This window comes from Ovis aries, chromosome 1, assembly GCF_016772045.2.
Source record: "Ovis aries strain OAR_USU_Benz2616 breed Rambouillet chromosome 1, ARS-UI_Ramb_v3.0, whole genome shotgun sequence".
Classification (NCBI taxonomy): Eukaryota; Metazoa; Chordata; class Mammalia; order Artiodactyla; family Bovidae; genus Ovis; species Ovis aries.
Genome location: NC_056054.1, coordinates 106,829,211 through 106,854,648, shown reverse-complemented (window position 1 = coordinate 106,854,648; position 25,438 = coordinate 106,829,211). Strand labels below are relative to the sequence as shown.

Here is a 25,438-nt window from a genome sequence, read left to right as displayed (position 1 = left end):
CTGGAGGTCTGGGGACTTAGTTGATCCACTGAGTTAAGGAGGCGGGTCACGCTTCCTAGAAAGTTGGATTCGAAGTCCTCGGGTAGTCTAGACCCTACCGGGCCCCCGTCTGAGTATACCCTCTCCCTGTCCCCTCTGCTCTCCTGCCCACTCCATGCCCCCATCCCCACCCCCACTCCCAGACCTTCCCACCTTTGAGCCTTTGTGCTGTTCCGCTGTAGAAATTCTACCCTTTGGGAAAGGCTTCGACCTGCCCAGGCTTGTAGCTCTCGGAGCAATTTGCCCATCTATCTTAGCATTTGCCAGTATTTACCATTGGTACCTTTAACTCACTCAGCCACTCAGCCTTTGGGGGAACATTTATTGAGTGCCTACTATGTGCCAAGGGGAACCAATGCTGAACATAAACATGGGATTCCTGTTTTCAGGGAATTTACAGTCTGGTGGGGAAGGCAGAGAATAATCAAATAATCACATTAAAAACCAACACATTAGAGACGTGCCTGGCACCCTGTTGGCCTTTTGCAGGTATCTGGTGTATAAATACATCTGTCATCAATGCTATGAAAGAGAAAATGGGATGTGGAGTATAAGCAGGAGTTAGCAGGTGAGTGGGGGCAGGAAGAGCATTCCAGATGCGCTAAGTCCCTGTCATAGGGAGCCATGTCACTGCGAGAAGGACACAGAGGGCAATGTAATTGGAGCAGGGAGAAGGGAACACCATTTAGGGTAAGGCTGAAGAGACAGACAGGCCAGGCCAGCAAAGCCTTTAAGGCCTTGGACAATTTTGACTGTAGCCCAAAACCCATGGGCCACCAATGGAGACTTTCAGGCAGAGGTAACCTAAAACCAGCTTGTATTTTGAGCAGCTGATTGGAGGGAGGACCAGATGAATGCAGGGATGCCAGTCAGGCTATTTCTAGAGCTAACTGGGTTTGGGCTGCCTCTCCATTATAGTGAGTGCCCCAAGTCAGGATCAGTGCCTGGTACCCCTCTGAAACCACACAAACACACACATACAAACACATACCCCTACACACACACACACACACACAGAGCCTAGGCTAGGAATGCACAGAAAAGTTACCCAATATACATTTTTTACATTGATTTGAAATCAGTTATCCAGCAACACTGAACCCAGCAGTTTATGTACACAGGGCCCTGGGGGCCGTTGGGGAAAAGGAACACAGACTTCTTGCTGACTGTGTTCCCATGATAGAACCTGGGAGCCAGGCTCCCATCTCCTCTCCATTCACTTCTTCTATTAAACATGTTCATATTCATGGCCGGCCAGTCCCCTCCCTGCTCCTGGCAGGGTACAGTGGGCTCTGTCCTCAGCCTCAAGCAGCAAAGAACAGGTACACTGACTTCTGCACACCCTCTGGGCTCCTCAGCGGTCCTGGCGCCGAACTGGGGGTGAGGGGGGGTGCCGAACTGGAGGCAAGTCGTAGTGTACAGGGATGTGGCTGTTCTTGGGGGAGTCATAGTGTCCAGCAGGCAGGCCCGGGGGCAGAGGGGGCTGGGACCCCACAGAGTCTCGGTCTGGAGACAGAGAGGGGGACGACAGAGAGGGAGGTGACTCCTCCCCTCCTACCACCCTCCTCCCCTCTCCAGCGGCTCCTGCCCAAAGCCGATGAATGGTGCCTGGCTATCCGCAGCTCCTCAGCTGCCAGTGGGGAAGGCCACCTCAACCTGCCCACCTCACAAGATAGGAAGACACTCTGTCACCTGCCTTGTTCCCAGCTTTTCTGGGTATCAAGTTTACAACTCAGGTGCTGTAAAACCACCATTTCAAATCCTTAGCGCTGTGAGGTGGGTACCGCCACCTACAGGCTCTAAGAGGCAGTATGACTTCCCAAACATCACCCTTGGTTTGAGCGTTAAGTCTGAGCCCCACAGAAGGCTTTCCTGATAGCTCAGTGGTAAAGAAGCTACCTGCCAACACAGGAGATGTGGGTTCGATCCCTGGGTGGGGAAGATCCCCTAGAGAAGGAAATGGCAACCCACTCCAGTAGTCTTCCCTGGGAAATCCCATGGACAGAGGAGCCTGGTGGCTACAGTCCATAGGCTTGCAAAGTCGGACGCAACTTAGCGCCAACAACTTAAACAACAACTGACGCCAAAGACCTTGCTCTTGCTACCACTTCATGCCACCTCCACATTCTTGTCCCGTCCCTTCTCTTTGCCCTCATCCCTGTTCTCTCTGCTCCAGTGGAAAAGGAGGGCTCACCATGGACCAGAGGGCTGGGCTGCTCATAGGTACCACTGTCTCTCTGTGGCTGGGGGTGTCGCCGCCTCTGGCTGTCCGGGAGCTGAGGAAGCTGCCTGGGGGGAGACCCTGAGGAAGGGCCTTTCATCTCCACATAGCTGCTCTCCCGAGGGCTCCCTAGCAGGCTGGGCAGGTCCCGGATGGTGGCATAGGGGTTTTCACTGCTCAGGGAAGCCATGCTGGCCCCCAGCCCCTCTTCAGAGATGGGTCCTAAAGATGGGGGAAAGAAGTCAGGCTCAGTGGAGGCACTGGCTCCTAAACCCCAGGGCAGCCCCCTCCCACCCCCACCCCCGTGCGCTCACCTTTACTGTAGAATGGGCCGAGGCCATTACTGTTGCTGTAGCTATAGCTGTGGCTTCGGTCCAGGTGGCTGCTACCTAACAAGGAGAAAGCAACCCGCAATCAGGCCGCTGGTCCCCACCCCAGGGTCCCCTCCTCTAGAACTGGGGCCCAGAACCCCTTCTATAGACATGCGCACTCGGAGCCAGATGCTGGGCTGCACACGTCCACCCTCACCAGAGGCCTTGGCCCCCAGGCTTCTACCTCTGTCCAGAGGCCCTGGCGGGGGCTCCCGACGGTGCTTCCAGTCTGCAGGTAGCGTGGCATGGTTATCAAGTCCGTGGGCTCCACCTGGTCGCTCAGAGGCTTGGAGGCTGGCAAAGAGCTGACTGCCTGGAACCTGGCAGGGGAGGAGGGGTGGGACAGGAACACGCAGAGCTGGAGCTCTCCGGAAACCCGGAGATGCACCCACCAGGCACCCACCGTGCACGCCCACCCCTAGCACCGACCTTCTTAGCGGGTGGGGGGTTCGGTGAGCACTGTGATAGGGTGTGGTAGCTGGGGTTGGAGTAGTAGTGACTGTAGCTCGGAGGGACATCTGCACAAACAGACACAGGTGCGGGGTGGCCTGCCAGGTCAGACACAGGCCTGGGCCCAAGACAGCCGTTCTGTCCCAGGAGATCCGCAGTCGGCCTCGCTGACCTCCCTTCCTCTCTCCAGCTCCCCGCTTCCCATCTCCTAGGTCCAGGGAGGGATGCAGAAGCCCCGCATCCCATCTGCCCTGTGCCGAAGAGTCAGCCACGCACGTGAGTCCCACCCCAGGCCAGCTCACCTGGCATGACATACTCAGAACCGTCCAGTCGTCCGCTACTGTAGCCCACTGCCAGGTGCTGATGCTCCTTGCCCTTTTGCCAGTGACGGTAGCCAATGAACAGCGCCACCAGAGCCACCACCAGGGACCCCAGCACCGCGATGCCAATCACTGCCCCGAGCGAGTTATAGGCCACTGGAGGGGTGGGCATCATGGTGAACGGCTCCTGGCTTCCTGTGTGGGATGGAGTGGTTGCTCAGGACAGAGTATTGGCCCTGTTGGTGAACTTTGGATGCATGGATGGGAGAGGCCCCAGTAGGAAGCCAGGGTGATACAAGAGGACCACTTACCACTGGACAGGTACCTATGTCCTGGTTCCCTGGGGACAGTGCAGAGGCAGGGGCTAGATGAGAACTCACCGATCCTGCAGGGGGCACCACTGTGCCCTGGAGGACACACACAGGCCCCAGTCTCCGGGTGGCACCTCTCTCCAGGACCACAATGACATGGTTGGGAGCAGTTAGCACCAAACATCCCTGGAGAACAGCCTGGGAGAAAGTGGAAGAGGAGGTCAGAGGGGCAAGGGAATGGCAGTCCCCTCCTCAGGCTAGGGCTGGCGGTCGGGGCATGGAGTTGCCCTTCTGTTGGTACCTTCCAAGCAGAGATGTCCGGTCCAGCCTGGGGGACAGAAACAGCTCCCATCCTGGGGGTGGCAGGTCCCACCATGGCGACACTGGCAGAGCTGGGCACAGTTGGTTCCCCAGTGTCCCAAAGGGCATGCTGCAGGAGACAAGGTTGGAGCCTGTCTGGCGGGCAGGGCCAGCATCTCCTGGGGGAATTCTCAGTCCCCAACATCGCTGAAGCCTTCCACTCAGCTTTGGTCTCCCCAGAGACACCAAGGCTTCAAACAGTATCTACACACTGATGACTCACAAATGCTTATCTGCAGCCGTGTCTCTAGCCTGAATTTCAGTCCCACATGCCCAGCTGCCTGCCTAACCTCTGCACCTGCCTGTCTAACAGCCTTTCAAAATAACGTGATCAGAGCCAGACAACCAAATGCTTCCAAACTACCCTACATCACTTAGCTCTCGACTTCTTTTTTTTTTAATATAAGAGAGAAGTAAATGCTCACACTAGTCAAGGTATAATTTTTGTGTATATGATACTAGCAGATAATTTAATAGTAGTTACCAAATTCTATGGAAAAAGTCATCTCCAAGATCACTTCCCTCTACCCTGCCCGTCTTTTTCACGGTAACTGCTTCTCATTTTCCCTTTTCAAAATTTGCTTTATTCAGTTTTTTGGACTAATCTTTTCCATGATGTTCTTCATATGTTTATGTGGGAAAGAGGCCATTATAAATAAATAAAAAATAAATTGGCAATGCAAAAAAAAAAAAAAAGTCCACAACTGATGGTTTTCCCATTTTTCCCATGCAGAAGGGCAGGGAGCTTTCTTCCCTGACCCGTTCATTGCTGCTTCCTGAGCATCTAGAACAATACCCAGCATGCAGGTGATGCCCAATACATATTTGCTTATTGTGTTTACATCAACGGCCGAATCAAGATGGGTCCAGAGGCTTTTATACCCAGGATCAGGGGAACGGAAGCCTCTCGGTCCTCAGCCCATCCCCTCGGCATGCACTCAGACACACAGGCCACCACATACGTTGAGAGCAGTCAGGGCCGGTCCAGCCAGCCAGGCAGTAGCAGGTCCCATTCGAAGGGTGGCAGGAGGAATGGTTGGCACACTTGCAGGGCACACAGCGTTTGCCATAGTGGCCAGGCTGACAGGCTGGGGGAAAGGGGTTCGTGGTGACTGGGGGCAGGGGCCAACCCTCAGTCAGCCCTTGACTCCACCCTCTCCCTGCCTCCTTCCCACTGTGTGCAACCAGCCCATAGACTGGAGTCAGCAGAGCAGACCAAGAGGGGAAGAGTGGGGGCTTCTGGCATCTGACACTGGACTGAAAGGCAGGGGGAGGGGAGGGAGCCTCACATTTCTGGCAGAAGGCGCCTCGGAATCCGGGTGCACAAACGCAATTGCCATTCTTGGGGACGCAGGTGCCCCCGTTCTTGCAGGTGCAGGTGTTGCTACAGTTGGCTCCCCAGAAGCCCTCAGGGCAGGGCTGGTGGCAACGGGTACCTGTGAGAGGAAAAGGCTGAGCCTGGCCTGTGTCCCCTCTCCTCATCCTTAAGGATTCTCTGCACGCATGTCCCGTGGGATACATCCCCCCACCTCCACGGTAAGCCTGGGGCCTGCCCACCATAAGGCTCACCTGTCCACCCAGCCTGGCACAGGCAGTGTCCGTGAACAGGGTCGCAGCCGTCAGCATGGTCACAGTCACAGCGACTGGCACAGCCTTCGCCAAACTGCCCCTTCTTAGAGAGGGAGTGGGGGGTAGGGCAGGCCCGTAAGCTGGGGGATGTGGTGCCCTCCCTTCCACCCAGGCAGGCAGGCGATTGCACACTTACTGGGCAGGGGAGCTGGCAGTGGGTCCCATGCCACCCGGGGGTACAGGTACAGGCTCCAGTCTGGGGGCTGCAGGCTGCCTCATGGGCACACTGGCAGCTGGCATTGCAACTGAAGCCCCAGGTTCCAGGTGGGCAGGGCACAGAGCAGTTACCACGCTGCCAACCTGGAAGAGGAACTTGTAGGTAGGCATGGGGACCCAGCTGCCCTCCTGAGCAAGCACACACTGGGCAAATGACTGTGCCAGACTCTGAGCTACCAGCACGGGGTGGGGATGGGGGTGTTCATGGCCCCATAGAGGACAAGCATATGAATCGTTGGATGTTGGACAGAAGGCTGAATGACCATGGGGGATGCACCACCCCCTTCTGGGTCTTGGTTGCTTCTTCTGCCAAAAGAAGGGGGTTGGCAGCAAACCCAAATGCTTACCGAGGCCCCATTAAGTAACTAAATGTGTTCTCCAGGTCATGTGTAAGACAATAGGGAGGAGTGGGGACTGGAGACTGGGACGTTTGTTAAATATGATGGAGAGCTAGTCAAACAAAACGTGTGTCAGAACCCAGCCCTAAAGACTGCCAACGGGCCACTCCTGGTAGATCCCCTGGCGCCGGCATTCTGTGATTCTGTATGACTGAGGATGAGGAATGTTCAGCGAAGAAATGCCTCTGGCCTGGGCCTTTAAGGACAATTGGGATTTTTGTGGTTGAAACAAAAGCAAAGTGGATATTCCAGGAAGGAAGTAGCCTGGCTACTTTCCCGCCGTCCAGCTGCTGCCCAGTGATTCCGCCCTTACCCTGCAGCCTCTCCCCTACCCTTGGCCTGCCGCTGCACTTGGACTCTCCCTTCTTCCCATGGCCCCGCCCCCAAATCGCCCTTGCAGGGGACCCCAACCCAGTACCTTCCTTGCAGACGCAGGTGCCGTCGATGGGCGAGCAGGCGATGGCATTTTCGCAGGAGCAGCGTGCGGAGCAATTGATTCCGTAGGTGTCAGGGGGGCAGAGGCTAGCGCAGTGCGGTCCCTGAAAGTGGGGGGTGGGTGGGCGCACTCATGAGAGGGGCGGGCGGGCTCCCTGGGCCTCTTCCGCACCTCCCTCGCGGCGGGGCTCGACTCACCGTGTAGCCGGGCGCGCACCGGCAGAGGCCGCTGTCGGGCTGGCAGACGCCGCCGTGAAGGCAGAGGCAGTGCTCCTGGCAGCCCGGCCCGTGCGTGTCCTGCGGGCAGCTCTCGTTGCAGTGGAGGCCCGCCCAGCCCGGCAGGCACGAGCACTCCCCGCTCATCGGGTGGCAGCTGCGGGCGGAGGCGCGGGCGCGGGGCTGTCTGAGCCGGGTCCGCAGGCCGACCTCCCCCCGCCCCACCCCCGCCTCCTCGAGGTGGAGGGGGTTATCAGGGAGGCTCCGCGCCGTTCCGAGGGCGGCCCCCCGGCTCCCGTCCCCGAGGCCCCGCCCGGTTCCCCTCTGCCACATCTGTGTCCCGCCCCCGTTGTTTTTCGTGACTCCGGTGGCTTCAGCACTGAAGGCCTCTCCCACTGGCCTCCTGACCCCTTGACCACAGCGTCCCACGGCCTACCTGAGGCTGTGCTCCGGGTCGCAGGTGCAGGGCACCTGGCAGCTGAGGCCGTAGAAGCCGTCGGGGCAGAGGCGCTCGGCGCAGCGGTCCCCGGTGAAGCCGTGTTCGCACAGACACGCGCCGTTGGCTGGGAAACAGCGGGCGCCCGGGGCGCAGTCGCACGTCTCAGCACAGTCCTGCCCGAAGCGGCTCACGGGGCACTCCTCGCGGCACCTGGGCACCTCAGGGGAGTGAGCCTGGCAGACGCCGTCCACAGCCGCCCCTGCACCCCTCATGCCCAGGCTAACACCACTCACCGGTCCCCCGTGTATCCCGGAGCACAGCGACACTGCCCGGTGAATCGGTCACAGAGGCCTCCGTTGTGACAGCGACATTCCTGGGAGCAGTTGGGTCCATGGAAGCCCTCGGGGCAGGGCAGGGAGCAGATGGTGCCCTGGGGGGGCTGAGAGGTCAACAGAGCCCCAGGAGCCCAGCCCCCTCCCCATGGCCAGAGGACCCACCAATACCCTATACCCACAAACACTCAAACCTCTCCAGGGCCCCCAGAGCCTAACCCCCTCACACACATCCCTCTCAGAAGCCCTGGAGAGAACCACCCACAGAATTCATACCCATAGGCCCCACCCTTCATACCGTCCAGCCAGGTGGGCAGCTGCAGGAATCCTCAGAGGCCTGGAAGACTCCCCCATTTTGGCAAGGCGGAGTGCTGGGGCAGGAGAAGCCAGCACTATGGGGTGAACAGGACACCTCGCAGCTGTTGAGCAGAGGGGATGAGGTCAGTCTGTAAACAAGCAGTACCTACGGAATTCCCCCTTTGCCTCCCAGGCCCTCCGGACCCCAGGGTTCAGGGAGCCACACCCACCCATCTCATTCCCCTTCCCTGTTGGGTAGGGCAGGGATCAAAAGTTTCCAGGACTGGAAGTGGCAGGAACACACAGCCCATCACACGGGACAGAGTGAAGAGCCATGGGTGGTCTGTCTGCTCTCCATATGCCCTCCATTCCACCTTTGCTCATGCTGGTCTCTCTCTGGGGGGAACATCTCTGCCTGCCATAGTTTTCATCCCAAGGGCTCAACCCTGGAGCTCCTCCATGAAGCTGGATCTTTGATCTCCAGCTAGATGGATGGTCTCCCTGCTGTGACTCCCCAGAGCCCCCTGCACCCTGCCTTGCAATAGGCTCTCTGTGACTCTCTCAGCGCCACTTGGGGACATACTTTCACTCACACACTGGCTCATGTTATCTTCACAGCAACACTTTGAGATGGACAATACTGCTCCCATTTCATAGAAAACCAGCTCGTGAAGAGACAGCAATGTGTTCAAGGTTGCTCCTCCAGGGAACAGTAAAGCTGGGGCCAGGATCTTGGCCCCTTGGTTGCACCCCCAAACTGAGGATCCTGAGTCCCCTGGTTTCCCCGTATGCGCCCGTGCATCCGGGTCTGCGATCCCATTAGTGCGCATTCCTCCCGTTACATACGTGGGCCCAGTTCTCTCCGGGGGGCAGAGACAGGCTCCGGTCTGGGGGTTACAGGGCGCCCCATGGCACTGGCAGCTGAACTGGCAGGCAGGGCCATAGAGGCCAGGGGTGCAGGGCTGAAGGCAGTGTGGGGGCTGCAGGCCAGAGGGACAGGAACATGCCCCACTCTTGGGGTCACAGGAGCTGCCGTTGCCGCAGTTGCAGGGCTTGTCACACTTCGGCCCCCACACTCCTGGGGCGCAAGCTGGGGGATGAGAGGGTGGAAGGGGGTCACCAGGGGTGTTGCCCCTCCCCAGCTCCTCCAGTTAGCTCCTGTCTCTGTCTCCTGGTCCCCACACATGCCCCCATGCCTGGCTTTGGCCCATCCGCTGCACCACACCCCCAGAAGAGGCAGCTGGCTGCAGTGGGACTCTGCTGGGTGGTTGCCCTGGAGTCCTAAGCACCTGTCCCCTGGTAGGGAGGGTGTGCCTCCTTGGAGGCACAAAAGGACTCGCCCTGCAGTAACCAGCCACTCACCACTGGAGCAGTCGTCACCTCGCCAGCCTTGCACACATTGGCACTGATTGGGTGCCACACAGCGGCCATGGACACACTCCTGAGCACAAAGCGCTGGGGCAGAGACGGGGGTTAGGAGTGAGAAGATGCTTCCATTCCTGCCCTACCCACCTTTTATCCTCTGAAGCCCAACCCCAGCTTCCTCCCATACCAGGGACCTGGAGTTAGCCTGCCAAGCAGCATTTCAGCCTCTCAGGCGCAGAAAGACTGCGAGTGAGCAACTCAGGTCAGAGCATGCCAAGACCTCAGGGTTCTGGACTCCCCAGCTCCTGTCTGTGAACTTCTCAAAGCACCTTGCTGGGAAATGAGCGTGGGGGTGAGGTTCCTCACATAGGAACCAGATATGGATGCTGTCCAGACAGGAGCTGGGGTGGTCAGGCTAGGTGGGAGTCTCTGTAGCGGGCTGGTGATGGTCCAAGCTGAGGAAAGGGGGGAGAGAGCGAGCAGGCTCCGCTCCGGAGATTTCAGGGTGCCGGGGACAGGGGACAGGAGAGACTGGACAGAGACAAGTCAAAACAGATAGGGACAGGCAGAGTCAGAGAGAGAAGCAGACGCCGAGCCTGGAGACACAGGGACTGAGAGACCCAGGCGGCCCCAAGACAGAGCTGCAGAGCCAGAGCCAGCTGACGGACATGGGAAGAGGGAGTGGGGGAGGCCTGGGGTCAGCTAGAGGCAGAGGTCTGAAGTGGCAGCTCTGTCCCTGGAGACAGGGCCACGGAGGCGGGGGGCAGGGGAGCAGCCCCAGGACTCACGGACACAGGCCCCGCGGCTCTCATAGAAGCCCCGGCAGCACTGCAGCCGCATCCGGTGCTCCGTCTTCACCACTTGGCGGTACACGGTCCGGTAGACAACACTGGGGAGACCCAGAGCCGGCCCTCAGTCTCCCCAGCAGAGGCCCCGGCCTCCACGCCGCCCCAGCGTGGCCCTGGCAGGGCCTGGGGCGCCTCCCAGCGCTCTACACTGGCGGAGCAGAGGAAGAGCACTCTCTCTTTGCCCCCCGCCCAGCCACACACCCACACAACTCACCACACCTGCCCACGGAGGGGGCCGGGCACTCACGTGGGCCGGGGACAGGTGTGCGGGCTCTCCCAGGGCCGGCCGCAGGGCTCCGAGGGGAGCAGGCTGAAGGGGCGGGAGTGCGACTCCTTGGTAGTGGTGGTGAAACTGCAAGGCAGGGGTCAGGCTCAGGCCCAGGGCAGGGAGAGCCTGAGCCGGCACCCAGGGGCGGGGGTGTGGGGGCCGAGCCACAGTGGGGAATATTCAGCTTTGCTCCTCCTAGCCGAGGATGGAGCCCCATCCTGTCGTCCTTCGATCTAGAGGGATCCTCCCTGAGTTGGAATATTCCTGAGAATATGCCTTTCCAGCCTTCCATTCTCTACCCCTGCCCCCCAGCCTCCTTCTCCCTATATGGGGAGATTGAGCTAGAACTGACTTCTGGGCCCAGAGGATGGAGATAGGTTGAAGCACTTCTGGCCAAATCTGGCCTTGTTCCCCAACCCCGTCCCCTTTGCTCTCCCTGGGCGAGACCCTCTGCTTGCCCCATAGTGAATAGCTCCTCCCCTGTGCTTTGTCCTGCAGCCAGTCTCACACAGGGACCAAGGAACCAGAATAAAGAGAGGACAGGGTCAGAGCTGAGATAAGAGAATGAAACGATCAAGATGGGGATGGAGTCAGAACATCCCGGTGAGAGGGCAGAGGTACTAGACGCAGAAATAGGAAGGGGGTGAGGCTAGAGAGAGGGAGGCGATGAGGAAAGAGGAGCCCCAGCGGGGAGAATAAGGAGCAGGGGCCTTGGGGCCCTCGAGGTGCAGCAGGGGCCCTCTCTCACCTTTCCCAGAAGCTGCAGGTGTTGGGGTCCTTGGGGTTGAGGGTGGCAGCCAGCCCCAGCTCCAGGGCCAGGAGAAGGAGGGCCCGCAGGGGTGGTGACATTGCAGGGGCCTGTGACAGGGCCAGGCGCAGAGCAGGTGAGGGGCACTGTAGCCACAGACCTGGAGGAGCAGGTCTCTGCAGAGACAGAGCCAGGCTGAGAGCGGAGATGAGGCTGCTGCCTCTGGTCCTCTGAGCCCTGCTGCCCGGGCTCCACTCTTGCTCCTGGCCGCGTGGAGCACTGCCATGCTTCTGAGTCTTTCTCACAGGGCTTCCTCTGTCTGGACATCCGCCTCTCATTCTTCACCTTGAGCACTCACCTTTCAAGGTCTAGCCCAAGTATCACCCCTCTTTCCTTGCCCTGCTCCTCAGCTTCCGCTGGCAGACAGCCCCCACCCATTCTTTCAGGGACCCCCAGCACCATTCGCCCACATACCGCTGTTCTGGTGCCTGTTCCCTGACCACGACTTCTGGAGGCAGGGACCTGTGCGTGAATTCCCAGGCCCCAGCCCAGCCCCTACCTAGGGTACCTGGATATTGCACCAAGGTTCCCTGGTGGCTCAGACAGCAAAGAATCCCCCGGCAAAGCAGGAGACCTGGGTTCAGTCCCTGGATTGGGAAGATCCCTTGGAGGAGGGCATGGCAACGTACTCCTGTATTCTTACCTGGAGAATCCCCATGGACAGAGGAGCCTGGCAAGCTATGGTCCAGGGGGTCGCAAAGAGTCGGACACGACTGGGCGACTAAGCACAACACAGTGAAATAGGAGCCGATGAAGGGAAGTTACAAGAGAAGCCGGCCTGGGCTCAGTTAGGGAAAGAACTTTCCAACAGTTGAAGCAGTTCTGTGACAGAATGAGCAGCCTCGCGTGGTGAGCCCCCCGTCCCTGAAGGTAGACAGGCAGAGGCCAAAACCATCCTGTTTTGGGGCTTCCAGCAGTTAGGGGCTTGCTACTGGGGAGGAGTAGCACTGGGTCCCAGTGACCCTGAGAAAGGCCCCTCCCACCACTGCGTGGGCACAGCTCCTACTGTCTCCGGGGAACCAACGGTGACTTCTCTTCCCAACTTCTTGATCAGTGCTATCACATCAATAGCGTGAAACCAAGCATGGGGGGATTATCTACACCACAGAAATCGGCAAACACCACAAATCGGGGCCTGCACTCCTCCCCACCAGAGCCGGTTGTTAAAGCCGTGCCAGCACACCCCTGCACCCAACTCTAGGCACTGTCACCGAGGAGGTCCCCAACCTGACCTCAGCCTTGAGAAGCCCCCAGCTCCCTCTGACCACCCACTCGCCATCTGGAAGTGGGCTCCTCCCCCTCTTCTCCACGCCTGGCCTCACCCGGTGGGCGGGAAGCGGCTCAGGACCTCAGAGGAGTCTGTTCTGGCTCCTGAGCTCAGAAGCAGCTGAGCCCCTTGAGCAGCCACCCCCGCCACTGGTTTCAGATTCTCTGTTCAGTGTTCCTAAAACTTGCCCTGGCTCCCTCCTCTACACCTCCCTGAGGCACCCACATCTGCTTATAATTTTCCCGGGAAGAGAGAAAGGTCATGGTAGCTGGCCCCTTCCCCCTGAGTATCTCTGGAATGCCTGCCGCCAGCTCCGGCCCCGCCCCAGGCCCCCCACCCACACACTCAGCTCCCAGCACTCTCAGCTCCCATCAAGGCAGCCTCTTAGGGATGCTCCCCACCGTGCGTTCTGCCCCACCAGTAAACCCTCCAGTGGTCTGTTCACCACCTTCTCAACTACAGGGCTGGCCCACCTCTCTTCCCCAGGTTTCCTCATCCCACCCCCTCCAGTCTTGCAGAGCTGTAAGGCCCTCGCAGGACTCTGGTTAGAGGCCCCATCCCAGCTCCCCCGGGGCAGATCTCCCACCTCCAGTCCCCTCTGTGTTCTTCCTGGCCACCCTCAGTCCCCAAGTAACTCACCAGGCCTCTATGGCATCCTGGGGCCTGAGAAACTCAGTTGAGCCAGGGACAGGGTGTCACGGTCCTCAGGCCCCATGGCCTGGGGGCATCCAGAGAGGATCCTGGGGGTCCCAGTGCTCAGGATATGGAGCCTGAAAACAAGAAATGGAGCCCAGCTAGAATGTGTGCATATGGGGAAGGCAGCAGGGAGCATGATCGTGGGCTGAGCATGGGGTGGCTCCATCTTCCCACCATCCTGAACTCAGAAGGTAGGATGGGGAGAGGTAGCGGGAGGGCCAGAAGCCACCTTCCCAGCCCACTCTGAGGAGGTGAGGGAGGGACCCAGCCTGGCCTCAGAGAGCCAGGCTGCAGTTAGGAGTGTCCTTCAGGTGACCCCCACAGTCTGCCCCCCCCCCCACAGCCCCCCAGCTCCCTCCCCAACAGATTTGGCTCCTCCTCCCAAGGTTCCAAAACTACAGCTCTCCTCCAGCCCCCCTGTCTGGTCCCAGCTGACTTTCTCCCCTTCTCCCTCAAGTTTGCTTGGCAGCAAGCCCAGGGACAGGACCCCGAGCCTTCCATACATCTCCCCCTGGCCACCTGTCAGTTGGTCCACACTCCCCTCTTCCTGGAGCCTGGCCTGGGGTGCCATCCTCCAACTGGAGCCCAGTCTGCCTGGATGGAAGGTCATCACCATTGTTCCTGGGTGAGCCTCATCTCCAGCCATTCAGGGACCCTTCACTTCACCCCCAGGCTTCCCATGGCCTGGATCCATCTCCAGAGCTCAAGGCTGCGGTGAGGTGGACAAGACCTGCAGCACGAAGGCCCCAGGAGGTGGAGCGGGGTGGGGGCTGCCCTCCCAGAGAGAGAGAGTCCTTCCTTTCACCTACATCAGCCCCGTCCCACCGGCCACCTCCTGTTAACCAGCTTCCAGAGGAAACTGTTCAAGGGAGCAGCTGGAGGTTTAGCCGCTAAGTCATGTCTGACTCTTGGGACCTCACGGACCATAGCCCATCAGGCTCCTCTGTCCATGGGATTTCCAGGCAAGAGTACTGGAGTGGGTTGCCATTTCCTTTTCCAGGGGCTCTTCTCCCACATTGCAGGCAGATTCTTTACCAACTGAGCCACCAGGGAAGCATGAGGGGGGCTTAACCCTAACCCTAGGGGATTGACTCTAATAACTAGAGGGGTGGGGTGATGCCCTTTTCCCAAAGGGCCTCAGGGCAGGACTGGAGTGCGGAGGAGGCGGGGCTGGAAGCCAGGGTGGGGCGGGTGAGATCAGTGGGTGGTCTGCAGGGAAGGGAGAGATGGGATGCGGATCCTGGCAGGGAGGGGCAGGGTTTGGTCTCACCAGCCTCAGCCCCTGAGGAGGGAACACAGGCCAGACCCAGAGCCCCCGCCTGGCGCCCTAGGGCTTGTCTACATCTGAGCCTTTGTCCCTGAGGGGCTGGGGAACCTGAGACCCTGGCCACTCTCCCCCAGCACCTCCAAGCCCAGCAGCACTGGGGTCCATGTGCCCCTTCAAGGGTTTTAAATCAGACAACTACCGGCTCCCCATTTGAGCCCAGAGCCCACACTGCAGGCTCCCTTCTTCCCATACAGATCACCTCCCCCTCCACCCCCTTTCTCCACTTCACTTCTGGACTGAGGGACCCACACATCTTTCCTCACAACTAGAATACCAATGTGACCCCATGTATCATTTACCATGTTGGCACAAGCAGTGGGCCGAACAGTTTATATGGATCATCTCGGGTAGAGCTTATGTCAACCCACTGTGGTGAGGAGGGCATGGCAACCCACTCCAGTATTATTGCCTGGAGAATCCCATGAACAGAGGAGCCTGGGAGGCTATAGTCCACAGGGTCACAAAGAGTCAGACACAACTGAAGCGACTTATCACGCATGCAACCCATGGTGGTAGCTATTGTTATTCACTTTACAGATGAGGAGACAGGCAAGGACAGGGTAAGTCCCTTGCCCAAGGCCACACGGAGAGCAACGTCAGAGCTGGGATCCAAACCCAGACCAGAAGAGCCCTCCCCCTGCGGTTCTAGTCTCTCCCGAGCCCAGGCAGGAATCCCAGGGGCTTTGCATCTCTCTTTAGTAGCCTTGATTATGGTGAGGGGGTGCCTGGCAGGGGTTGGACAGGGAAGGGGATGGAGGGGGTAGTGGGCTGCCACAAAAACTTGATCAGAGGCGTGGGAACCCGGATGTGTTTACAGTCAAGAATGAGCTGACATTTCTCTCTCCTCCACCTCGAGATGCAAAGCAGCTGGGCGCCTGGCCAGGCCTCCCAGTCCCCAGTCCCGCCTGCGAGGGCCCCCTAGCATCCCTGCCCTCTCAGCCCCCAGGCCCACGCAGGGCCCAACCCAGCTTGTCCTCCCCTGCTCTTCTATTCAGCCTGATCCCCTCTGGTGGGGAGCCCTTCCACCCTCACTGTGTTCCAGCCTCTGCTGGAAGGAGGGCAATGGGTCTGAGGCCTCTGGGAAGGGAGTGGAGCTCCTAGTGGACGGGAGATGGTCCATTTCAATGGAAGGCAGAGAGCAAGAGTGGGGCTGATGGAAGTGAGACAGCAGGAGGGGCTTCCCCACCAGCTCCCTTCCAGCTGCTCTTCTCTGGGTGGTGGTGCAGCAAAAGATACCGTCTGAACTCTGCAGCCCCCGCCACTCCTGTTCAAACCTGGGTTCGAATCCCAGCTCTCAGTTCCCTCATCTCTAAAATGGGGAGGGTGATAGTACTTGTCTTCACAGGGTTGTGCGGAGTCATAAATGAGTTCATGCAGACAAAGAGCTTAGAGAACTACCTAAGACGCTCCATGAACAGCCGCTGTTCGCTATAGCATCCTTAGAGCTAGTCCTCCTGCACCCAGAGTGGCCCCTTCCCCACTCCACCTGGCACTGTCATACTCTTTGAGTATGAATTCCAGGAAAAACTGTTTCTCTTTTTTATGTTTTTTTTTTTTTCTGCCAAAGAACCCCTAGGATGATCCGGGAATGGGCCCTAGATGCTGACAAAGAGAAAGGATGTGGGGAGGGAAGGGGATCACGCTTCCCCCGAGAACTCTATCCCCCAGAATGATGGGCTGCCCGCCAGTCTTCAAGCCAAAGGCGGTTGATGAGGCAGGACGCCTGAGTTCTGTTTCCCACTGCCCCAGCTCTCAGCTTGAGCACCAGCTCCAACTCTTTTTCTCAGCTCCAACTCTTTTTCTCGGCTCCACTGCCCCCCACCCACCCACCTCCTCTCTTCTCTGTCTCTCTCCTCCCCTTTCCCATCTTGGAGACCAAAGTTTCTAGTACTTACAAGCTGTACGACCTCAGGCACATCCCGTGAGCCCTGAGAGCCTCCATTTCCTCATCTGTAAAATGGGAGAACAGCCCCGCATCTCCCAGAGTTCAGTGGGAGTTGGAACTGCTGGTTCCAATAACCATCCTAGAACAGAGCCTCAGGCCACAGGCTGCGCAGTGGAGGATGCAAGAACAGAATCCCCCAAGTTCTGGCTCTCTGCCTCTTTTTGTCTTTTCTTCATCAGAAACCCTCCGCTTTCTGTTGTTTTTTCTTTCTCCGTCACTTTCTTGGTCTCCTTCTGCCTCTCTCCTTTCTTTTCTGTTTCAAAGCTGCCACGTACAGCCGTATAGTGTGTTCACTGCGCTAGGGAATCTGCCTTCAGGTATGGAGTGGAGGCTGACGCCAACCACGACCCACACACTGAGCCCTCGGTGCCAAGGTTGCCTCGCCCTGTGGCTCTCTTGTCTCCCAGGATCTCCCCCTTGTCTGTCTGTTCTCTGTGCCCCTTCCTGACCTCTCTTTGCCTTGGAGACAGGCTGGCTTGGTCCTTCCCACTCAGCAGAGAGATCTGAGTCCAAAGACTTCCATTCCCTCCCCACACAGCGATGCCCTCTGACCCAGCTCTGCCAGCAGCCTAGACTGCTCTGCTCCACGCGCCACTCAGAACACCCGTGTACACACTCGTACACACACGCATAAAGCCCCTCCTACATCCAGCCAAGCCAGGCCCCCCGGCACGCCAGGCATGTCTGCCGGATGGAGGGACAGGAAGCCTGCGCACTCCTCGTGCTCCAAAGGCTGGGCGGGAAGGGAGCAGGGGTGAGGGGCCGGTCTTGTGTTCTCTGTGGCTCAGGAAACAGAAGCTAGAGGGTCCTCAGCCCGACCTGTTTACTCATCAGGAAATAGAGAAACTGCAGGAGTTCTGATTCACCAAACATTCACCACATGCCTGCTGGAGGCTGGAGCCAGTCCAGACCCTCACCATCACCCACAGGTGGAGTGACCGTCACCCCCGTGTCACAGAAGAGACCGGGGAGGGTCTCTGGTAGAAGGACTTGTCCAAGGGCCAACCGATCAGCAGAGGCGCCAGCAGGATTCAAATCTGCTTTAAAGAACAAAGTAGTGGAGGGGTGGGGGTGGGAGGTGACCTCTGGGGTGACCCAGACAGGGAGTCGCTCCCCCTGCTCGTCGCCACCCCCAGATAACCCCACAAAGTGCACCTCCGCTCTGGCCACTGCCCCGCTCTAATGCCTCTGGGAAAGGGCACCCAGGGCCCAGTGGCCAGCCTCTGCTCCTGGGCTCCCATCACACTGGACGTGTCTCTCACCACACGGTCACCTCCGCCCAGACCACCTCTGGAATATCCAGGTCCTACCCCTCCTTCCAGGCCAGCCTCATCCAGGAAGCCCCCTCAGTGACTCCACACCTCCGCTGTTCTCCCCTTTCCTGGGACCTTCCTCCAGGCTCTTAGCACATTCACCGCTGTGGCCCGATGGAGCCCTGGGTTGTTCCCCAGTTCTTCCCTGAGGCCAGCTTCAAGCTGGACATGGACCAGTCCCCAGCGGCCAACACTCCTCAAACTCCAGCCAGAGAGACCAGTGTCCTTCCTCTGGGGCCAGGTGGGACTAACCTGGGTCAAGCCAGGAGTTCACAGCCCCCGGAACCCCTCAAGTCTGATGACCTGATGAGGTAGTGGGGACCCCATCCTGTGACCGCCAGCTTGTGAATGAGGCTGGTTTCCCCGCCAGACTGGGACAGCCTCTAATTCCAGTCCTGCCTGAGGCTCTAAGAGTGGCCGGGCTGCCCCCCGAATGTTCCCTCAAGGCTCCCATCCCCTGGTCCTTATATTCTTATTAAAGGCTGTCTTCCCCACTGAATGGGGCTCCGTAGGGTCAGGGCACTTCTCTGCCTGCCTTACCACCACGTCCCCAGCTCTGGCCAGCACCTACAGGCACACATCCAGGGTGTGTGGCACCCAGCAGGTGGTAACTGAAGGTTGCGTGGAGTGGATGGACTGATAAACTCTAAACCCTTTTTGACTTGGGTAAGCCTGACCTTACTTGGCGGGAAATGGGGGAGAGGGAGAGGCTGCGGCTTGTTCCTGGCTCAGCAGACACCAGGGCCTCCCTTCCAGGGCCTTTAAGACCCAACATTGCTAAGTCCATGGAAGGTGGAGTTCAGAAAGAACTTCCCAACATTACAAAGTGAAAGGCAGCTCCAGGCCTGCCCTCCTGAAGGCAGCGGGCAGGAATTCCTCAGGGCTGGCCTCCAAGTTCCTCTGGGATGAGGCCACCGGAGTGCCGGGCACTGAGTCACCTGGAGAGGAGGGGGTGTGCGCTTATCCTGCACTTCCACTCAGGGACCACGCCCAGCCCTCACTGTCTAGCCACACACCTCCTACACAGAGGAGGGCGCAGATGCTACCAGGTGGGGGCGGGCTGGGAGGCCCAGACGGGAGAGGAACTCAGAAGGCTCCGCGGCCCAGCGCCCAGCTGTGTGCTAGAGACCCTCATCTCGCCATGTGCGAGCACCCCTATACGGTGAGCTGGATCCTTTCAGTTCCTTCTCTCAGGAACCCTAGACAGTAGGTGCTATTCCACTGCCTGTTTTGTAGATGAAGTAATCCCGCTTTCACTGCCCAGGGACAGGGTTCAACCCCTCACTGGGGAACTAAGACCCCACAAGCCATGCAATCCCCCAAAAAACAAATCCCAAAGAGGGTTAAGTAATTTTCCCAAGGGCACACAGCCAGTCATGGGCAGGGTGGGTATGTGGACCAGGTCCATCAAGCTCCAAAGACAAGGCTGCCCCGTAGGTCCTTCTGTTTGGTCTTTAGACGCTGTCTCTCCTGTTTCTACCTTCTCTACCTCCGTCTTGCTCTTTTTCTCAGTCTCTGCTCTGTTTTTCCAAATATTTCTGCCTGCGTTTTTCCATCAGTCGGTCTCTGCTTCCACATTCCCGATTCTCTTTATCTCTGTCTTGTCTTTCTCTCTCCTTCCCTGTCTCCTCTTGCTCCTCCCGCTAGCTTCTCTCTGCGAGGTTAGGTGACTGGACTAGTACCAACACCCTCTCCAGAGCTAGGATGGGCCCCAGGGCCCCTCATGCACTCCGGGAAGGGTCTTTTTCAAGGCTTTCAAGGCTACTCAGAGGAGAAGTTCAGAGCGCTGTGGTGGAGGCCCTGCCGGACCCAAGTCCCCTCTCTAGCAATGTGTGTTGATGGCAGGGAGGCAGACAGCAGCCCAGCGACCAGGTTTCCGAACTGTGGTCGGGGCTGCCTAGAGAGCCAGTTTCCTCTTCTGGGAACGTCTGATAGGGAATGGAAGTGGGGGCAGTGGGTAGTGGAGAAACAGATGCCAACCCTCAGCTTCACCTCCCAGTGAAGACTGGAAGACAGAGGGGAGCCTGGCCAAACCAGCTCCTAGGTGGCAGGGAGGGTAGCCCCAACTGCAACGGCAAGTTTTCTGGGTAGGCTTTGGGAAACCGCAAAAACAGCAGAGACAGCAGCAGGGGACAAATGGCTAGAGAGAGGAGAGTGGTCCCACACCTGGCCCCATGTGCCCACCCCAGGGACTATCGAATGGATTGGGATGGGATGGGATTCAGACAGCTCCCTGACCCCGCAGGCCCAGTAAGCTGTAAGGCCAGTAAGCCCAGTAAGGCCAGGGTTGAGAGCTGACCCCTTGCCCAATCCTGCCTGGAACTGGGGTCTGGCTGAGCTTGGGAGCCTGGGAAACTCGGGCCAGCACAAGCTGTTCCCATCCCCAGGGACTAGGGTCACAGCCCAGCCTCGGGAAAGGCCACTCATAAAAGGCCAGAGCAGGACAGCTGAAAGTTCCCTACTGGAGGCTAGAGACGCAGCCCCCTCTGGGACCCCCTCCCCCTCCTCCCCCTCACACACATCAGCCCATAGGGCTTTCTGAGGATCCACACGCCTGAGATCTTTGGCCAACTCCCTGCTCCTCAAACCAGCAAAGCTGTGAGCCCCAGGGACCTGAAAACCTGGGTCCCTTCCCTCCATACTCCTCAAAGATTTCTCCTGGTGGGGAGAGGAGGGACCCTGTAATAAACACGGAGCAGGCACAGTTCTAAGCAGGAAACATGTGTTTGCTCTCTAAACCTCACAACAATCCCATAAGGTAGGCACTGTATCTTATCACTCCCCTTTTAGAAATGAGAAACCAAGACACAGGTCCTACAGCTAATACGGGGACAAGTCGAGATTCGAACCTGGACAGCCTTGACTTCAACGTGGGTGCTCTTTAACACTAGGCATCCCTTCAGCCAAGAAGAGGGCCTGGTAAGTGCTTCTCTCTCCAGCCCTCAGAGGGGGCCAGTGGGGTGGTGGCTGCCCCTGGACTCACAAAGTCCCATACAAGGGGCTGGGAAGCGGCCTGACTTGCATGTCATTTACATGCAATTTCATTATGGATGGCAACCCCCAATCCCCTTTGGCCCATCTCCACTGCCCCATCCCCTTCAGGTCTCTCTCCCCCATCACACACTCCACCCAGAGGCCCCCCAGGGCAGAGTGGTCGCGGGACCAGGGCGGCGCCATCACTCACCTGCCTCGCGACCTTATTTCTCCGTTTGCCTGGGATGGGGAACGCCCAGGTGGGCCCAGAGGAGGACAGGCCAGGGGTCCCTGCGTGGAGCCCCAGCCCAACTGCGGGAGCGGCGGGGAGGTCGAACGTTGTGGATCGCTGGGCGGGGAGGGGCGCGGAGGGGCGGGGGGCAGGAAAGGGGTGGGAACTCGGGCCCTAGCCAAGGCAGGAAGTTTTGACAAGGAAACCGGGAGCCGGGGGAGGGGAGATCCAGAGTGCCCGGGGAGGGAGGCTGTGTAGGGGTGGGACCACGGAGGCCAAGCGGCGGCAGGGACGACCTGGCAGCCTGGACCGGGTGCAGAGAGGGGACGAGCACGGGACAAGAGCAGGGGTCCCGGCCCGAGTCCCTCCTTGGCTCTTCACCAGCTGTGCAGCCAGGGAGGACTCTGCCTCTCGGGCCTCAGCTTTCCTGTCCGTAAAGTGGGGTGGCGGAGGGAAATTAATGAGATCGTCTACGTCGGGCACCTTCCCAGTGCGGCCCAACAACTGTTATCTTATTAGAGGCACGACCCGGGGATCGACCGGCGCATCCCAGACTGGGAGAGCCGCGACGGGAAAATGTCTCTCCTCTTCTCCGGCCTGAGGAGCGTGTGATCCTGGGAAGCAGAGTTCCGCGGAGTCTCCGCCTCTGCCGGCCCCCTCGGTCCAGAGCCCGGGCGCTCGGCTGCACAGCGCGCGACGGACTCTGCGCAGACCCGGCAGGAGCCTGGCGCCACCTGGCGGCCAGCGCCCGCTTCCGCACAGCCCGCGACTCCCGACCTGGGAGAAGTGCATCGCCTCCGAGGTGGACAACCTGTATCTCATCCTTCTTAGGGCACTTTTCTCTTCTCAGCCTCTGAGAGGACAGAGGCAGTTTTCGTTAACAACTAGTATTTGTTTTCAACGTCGTTAGATCTTTAGGAATTGGTTCACTTAACCCATCGGTTCTATTTACATGACGATGTTCATGTAATTGCTATTGCTAAGTCACTTCAGTCGTGTCCGACTCTGTGCGACCCTATAGACGACAGCCCACCAGGCTCCCCCGTCCCTGGGATTCTCCAGGCAAGAACACTGGAGTGGGTTGCCATTTCCTTCTCCAATGCATGAAAGCGAAAGGTGAAAGTGAAGTCGCTCAGTCATATCCGACTTAGCGACCCCATGGACTGCAGCCTACCAGGCGCTTCCATCCATGGGATTTTCCAGGCAAGAGTACTGGAGTTCATGTAATTGGGCACCAGCAAGTGGCAAAAGAAGGATTTGAACGAAGTTCTTTGGTCCGTCTGATTACAGGGCTCTCTCTACAAACCCCTCGCCCGGGACAGAAAAAGATACAATAGTTCAGGAAAAGCAAGACAAGTACATTCCTCTTTGGCGACTTCAGCTTTATTAAGGTAATATGACTGACATACAAGTTTTAAAAACACCCACTTAAAAGTGTTCGATGAGGTTCTTTTACATTTTGATGGTGGCAAAATATGTGTAATATGAATTTTATCATTTGAACCATTTTTAAGTGTACGGTTCAATGGGCAGAAAGCACATTCATATTGTTCAACCATCACCACCAGCCACTTCCATAAGTTTTTCATCATCCCAAACTGAAACTGTGTACCCGTGTAGCTATAACTCCTCATTCCTCCTCCCCAGCCCCTCTAATTATACTTTCAGCTTGCATGAATTTGATTCGGTACTTCATATAACTGGGGTCATACATTATTTGTCCTTACAATAGGTATCTGGCTTGTTCACTTCGTTCAATGTCTTAATGTGATTCTGTTTTGGTTTGGGGTTTTTTTAATTTGTTTTTGTTTTGTTTTGGCGTGCCACGGGGCTTGTGGCATCTTAGTTCCCTGACTAGGAATTGAGTCCAAGCCATTGGCCTGGGCTGTGAAAACACTGAATTCTAACCACTAGGACTTTCCCAGGGAAGTTCCCCAAGTTTGATTAGTTTTGACAAATGTGTCATCCGTCAAAAACTTTTTTAAAAAAACGTTTTCCTCTCTCTGCAAAACTTCCCTGTGCTCCTTTGCTGATAATGTTCCACCCGCTACTCCATCCTCACTCCCCAAAGCCAGCCCTATGAAATCTCTAATCGGCTGTCACTGTAGATTTTTCGTTCTAGAATTTCATATAAATGGACTTATACAATGTGTATTCATTCATGTCTAGCTTCTTTCATTTACCATAAATTTTTTGTTCCTTGCTTACCACTGAGTGATATTCCATTGTACAGATAGATCACAATTTGTGCCTACACCAGTTGATAGGCATTGAGTTTTTTTTTTCCCAGTGTTAGGCCATTATGAATAAAGCTACTATGAACAGTCATACATGAGTCTTGTGTGAACATGTTTTCATTTATTTCTGTAACTATTTAGAAGTGGGATTGCTGGGTTATAACAATTATGAATTCTTCATGTATTCTGGTTTCAAGCCCTTTGTCAGAAATATCTATCGAGAATATTCTCTATCAGAGAGAAAGGCTAGTGTTGTTTAGTTTGGTGCTTCAAGTGATGGGAGGTGAAGGGAAGGCTTGGATTGGACAGTGCTGCTCACTTTGGGGAAAGAAGGCAAGGTTGGATGTTGCTTCTCCTGACTCCAGAGTTACCAAAAGTCTCCAGCAGGGGACAGCAGAAACCAGAGGACAGATTCCGGGTCCGGAGGCCAAAGACCATAGAGTGGCAGTATGTCTGAGGCCAGAGGGGCTTTGAAGGTCCTTTGATGGATCACTTTCATGGGGTAAATGGGGAGACAGAGGGCTAGAGAGGAAGACTCTGGGCTCCTCCCTCCTTCACCTGGCTCACTTGTGTGGTGACCCAAGGATGAAAGAGCAGATAACCAAGGAGGGTCTTGGAATGCAGGAATGGGAAAAACAGACCCTTATCATCCTTCCCTCCCCTATGTTGTAACTATTAATGGAACAATATAACCTGTCTCCCCTCCTACCCTATAGGGAGGAGGTATTTGCCTTACTCTACCCGCCCCCCCCCCACCCAGTACACGCGCCTCATCCAATCAGCAAATGACACGCAAGACCCCACACCTTGTACCCTGGGTATAAAAGTGGATTAAGGATCCCCATTCAATGTCGGTTCTCCCTTGAGCTGGCCCGCTGTTCTAACAGCGTCTCCCATTCTAATGAACTTTATTTCCCTCTCATTCTGTCTCAAGTCTGGAAAATTCTTTTCCAACATGCACCTGGACCATGACAACTTGTTCTCATCTTTTCACATTCAGCTCGACCGCCCTTTCTCTGGGAGACTTTCCAGCTTCTCCCCATCCCACTCCTGTATATGAAAGCTTAACTTGCCTCTCTTTCGCTAAACTCTTAGTTCTTCAAGTACTGGGGCCAGGTTGATATCGTCTTTGAGATCTCAGGGCCTGGTACAAAGTAAGTACTCCATGAACTTTAGAGTGAATGGCTGCCACCCTGTGCAAAGATCTTCCAAGCCTCTGCACCAACTCTGCCTCCTGGGCCCAGCCCTGTAGCAAGAAGGATGGAAGTTCCCCTGTTGCCTCCCTGGAAGGTACAAGGGAGTCTAAGGTCCTCATTTACCCTTTTGTTCAATAGCACCAGTTTTTGTGTGTTCCCGTTGTTGGGCTGCATACCACAGGCCTGCAAACCCTGTCATTTCCCAGCCTCAAGATCAAAGAAAGAGCCCAGAGTTATTGATAAAGACAGCGGTGGTTTAATAGATGGAGGATCTTACACATCTGAAGCAAAGTCTTGGAGCCACTGGGGAGGTGGATGTGGTTCCAGTTATAGAGGAATTGACGTCAGGTTGGTTCATGGGTTAGCAGGGTAGCCAGCAGAGGGGCTCCCCCTTTTGATAAACTACCACAGTGAAGATAGTTCTGACCCAAAGATTAGAACAATCACTATCTGGGGCCAGAGATGAGTAGGTAGCCGTTTACTGATTAGGCTCTATGATTAGGAGGGAAGGTCAGTCATAGGAGCAGGATGTAGGTGAAGCAGGGACTGGTCAAGCAGATGTACAGAGAGCAAGAGAACAGCCAACTTGGGTGGCCTGATACTGGCGCCTAGTGCCCAGAATACAGAGGAAATGACATCATGATGATGTTGAAGGCAACTACTAACTTTTATTAAACAAACCCTACTGATTACTAGACACACTTAGAAGACCTTTTCATTTAATAACTTACTAAGAGGAGCAGAGTTTCTCCCCTCAGAGAGCTCACATGCTAATCCAGGAGTTAATTATTCCTTCATTCATTCATGAAGAAAGATTCGGTGAGCAACCATTATGCACAGGCATAGGGTCTAGAGATATGAACAAGACAGGCTGAAACCTCTGCCTAAATATGAAAGGGAATAAAATGAAGCTTTCATCCCAGTAATAG

At 56.9% G+C, this 25,438-nt stretch overlaps 1 protein-coding gene and 1 long non-coding RNA gene across 6 annotated transcripts; one reads left to right on the top strand and one right to left on the bottom strand.

Annotated features, from left to right (window-relative positions):
• Positions 1 to 341: 341 nt before the first annotated feature.
• Positions 342 to 21,158, bottom strand: PEAR1 (platelet endothelial aggregation receptor 1). 4 transcript variants are annotated; one of them, XM_027976605.2, is made up of 24 exons: positions 21,056 to 21,158; positions 13,230 to 13,360; positions 11,264 to 11,458; positions 10,495 to 10,599; positions 10,188 to 10,288; positions 9,397 to 9,489; positions 8,881 to 9,124; positions 8,036 to 8,156; positions 7,699 to 7,835; positions 7,403 to 7,615; positions 6,949 to 7,123; positions 6,734 to 6,854; positions 5,838 to 6,001; positions 5,642 to 5,744; positions 5,362 to 5,508; positions 5,035 to 5,160; positions 4,014 to 4,142; positions 3,782 to 3,910; positions 3,384 to 3,596; positions 3,061 to 3,149; positions 2,816 to 2,951; positions 2,575 to 2,649; positions 2,234 to 2,482; positions 342 to 1,545 (listed from the first exon to the last, which is right to left on the bottom strand). In XM_027976605.2, exons 3-24 carry the CDS (start codon positions 11,362 to 11,364, stop codon positions 1,394 to 1,396), a joined length of 3,123 nt encoding a protein of 1,040 aa, XP_027832406.1. In that variant the 5' UTR covers positions 11,365 to 11,458; positions 13,230 to 13,360; positions 21,056 to 21,158; the 3' UTR covers positions 342 to 1,393. The 4 variants fall into 4 exon arrangements, with proteins under 4 accessions (XP_027832406.1, XP_027832395.1, XP_027832398.1 ...); XM_027976594.2 differs by having other exon boundaries at positions 11,264 to 11,439; XM_027976597.2 differs by having other exon boundaries at positions 11,264 to 11,373.
• Positions 16,141 to 23,404, top strand: LOC121820600 (uncharacterized). Of its 2 annotated transcripts, XR_006061191.2 has the most exons (3): positions 18,803 to 19,033; positions 20,662 to 20,790; positions 21,596 to 23,404. It is a non-coding gene; the product is annotated as an uncharacterized LOC121820600 (long non-coding RNA). The 2 variants fall into 2 exon arrangements; XR_009597530.1 differs by having other exon boundaries at positions 16,141 to 20,790.
• The last annotated feature ends 2,034 nt before the right edge of the window (positions 23,405 to 25,438 follow it).

Coding starts and splice junctions, on each gene's coding strand:
- PEAR1 (XM_060402975.1), bottom strand. CDS start 11,601: ATGAGAGGCGGATGTCCAGACAGAGGAAGCCCTGTGAGAAAGACTCAG. Junction 9,490..10,187: donor GAGCCGCGGGGCCTGTGTCC/GTGAGTCCTGGG, acceptor TCTCTGCCCCAG/CGCTTTGTGCTCAGGAGTGT. Junction 8,157..8,880: donor CCGGAGAGAACTGGGCCCAC/GTATGTAACGGG, acceptor TCTGCTCAACAG/CTGCGAGGTGTCCTGTTCAC.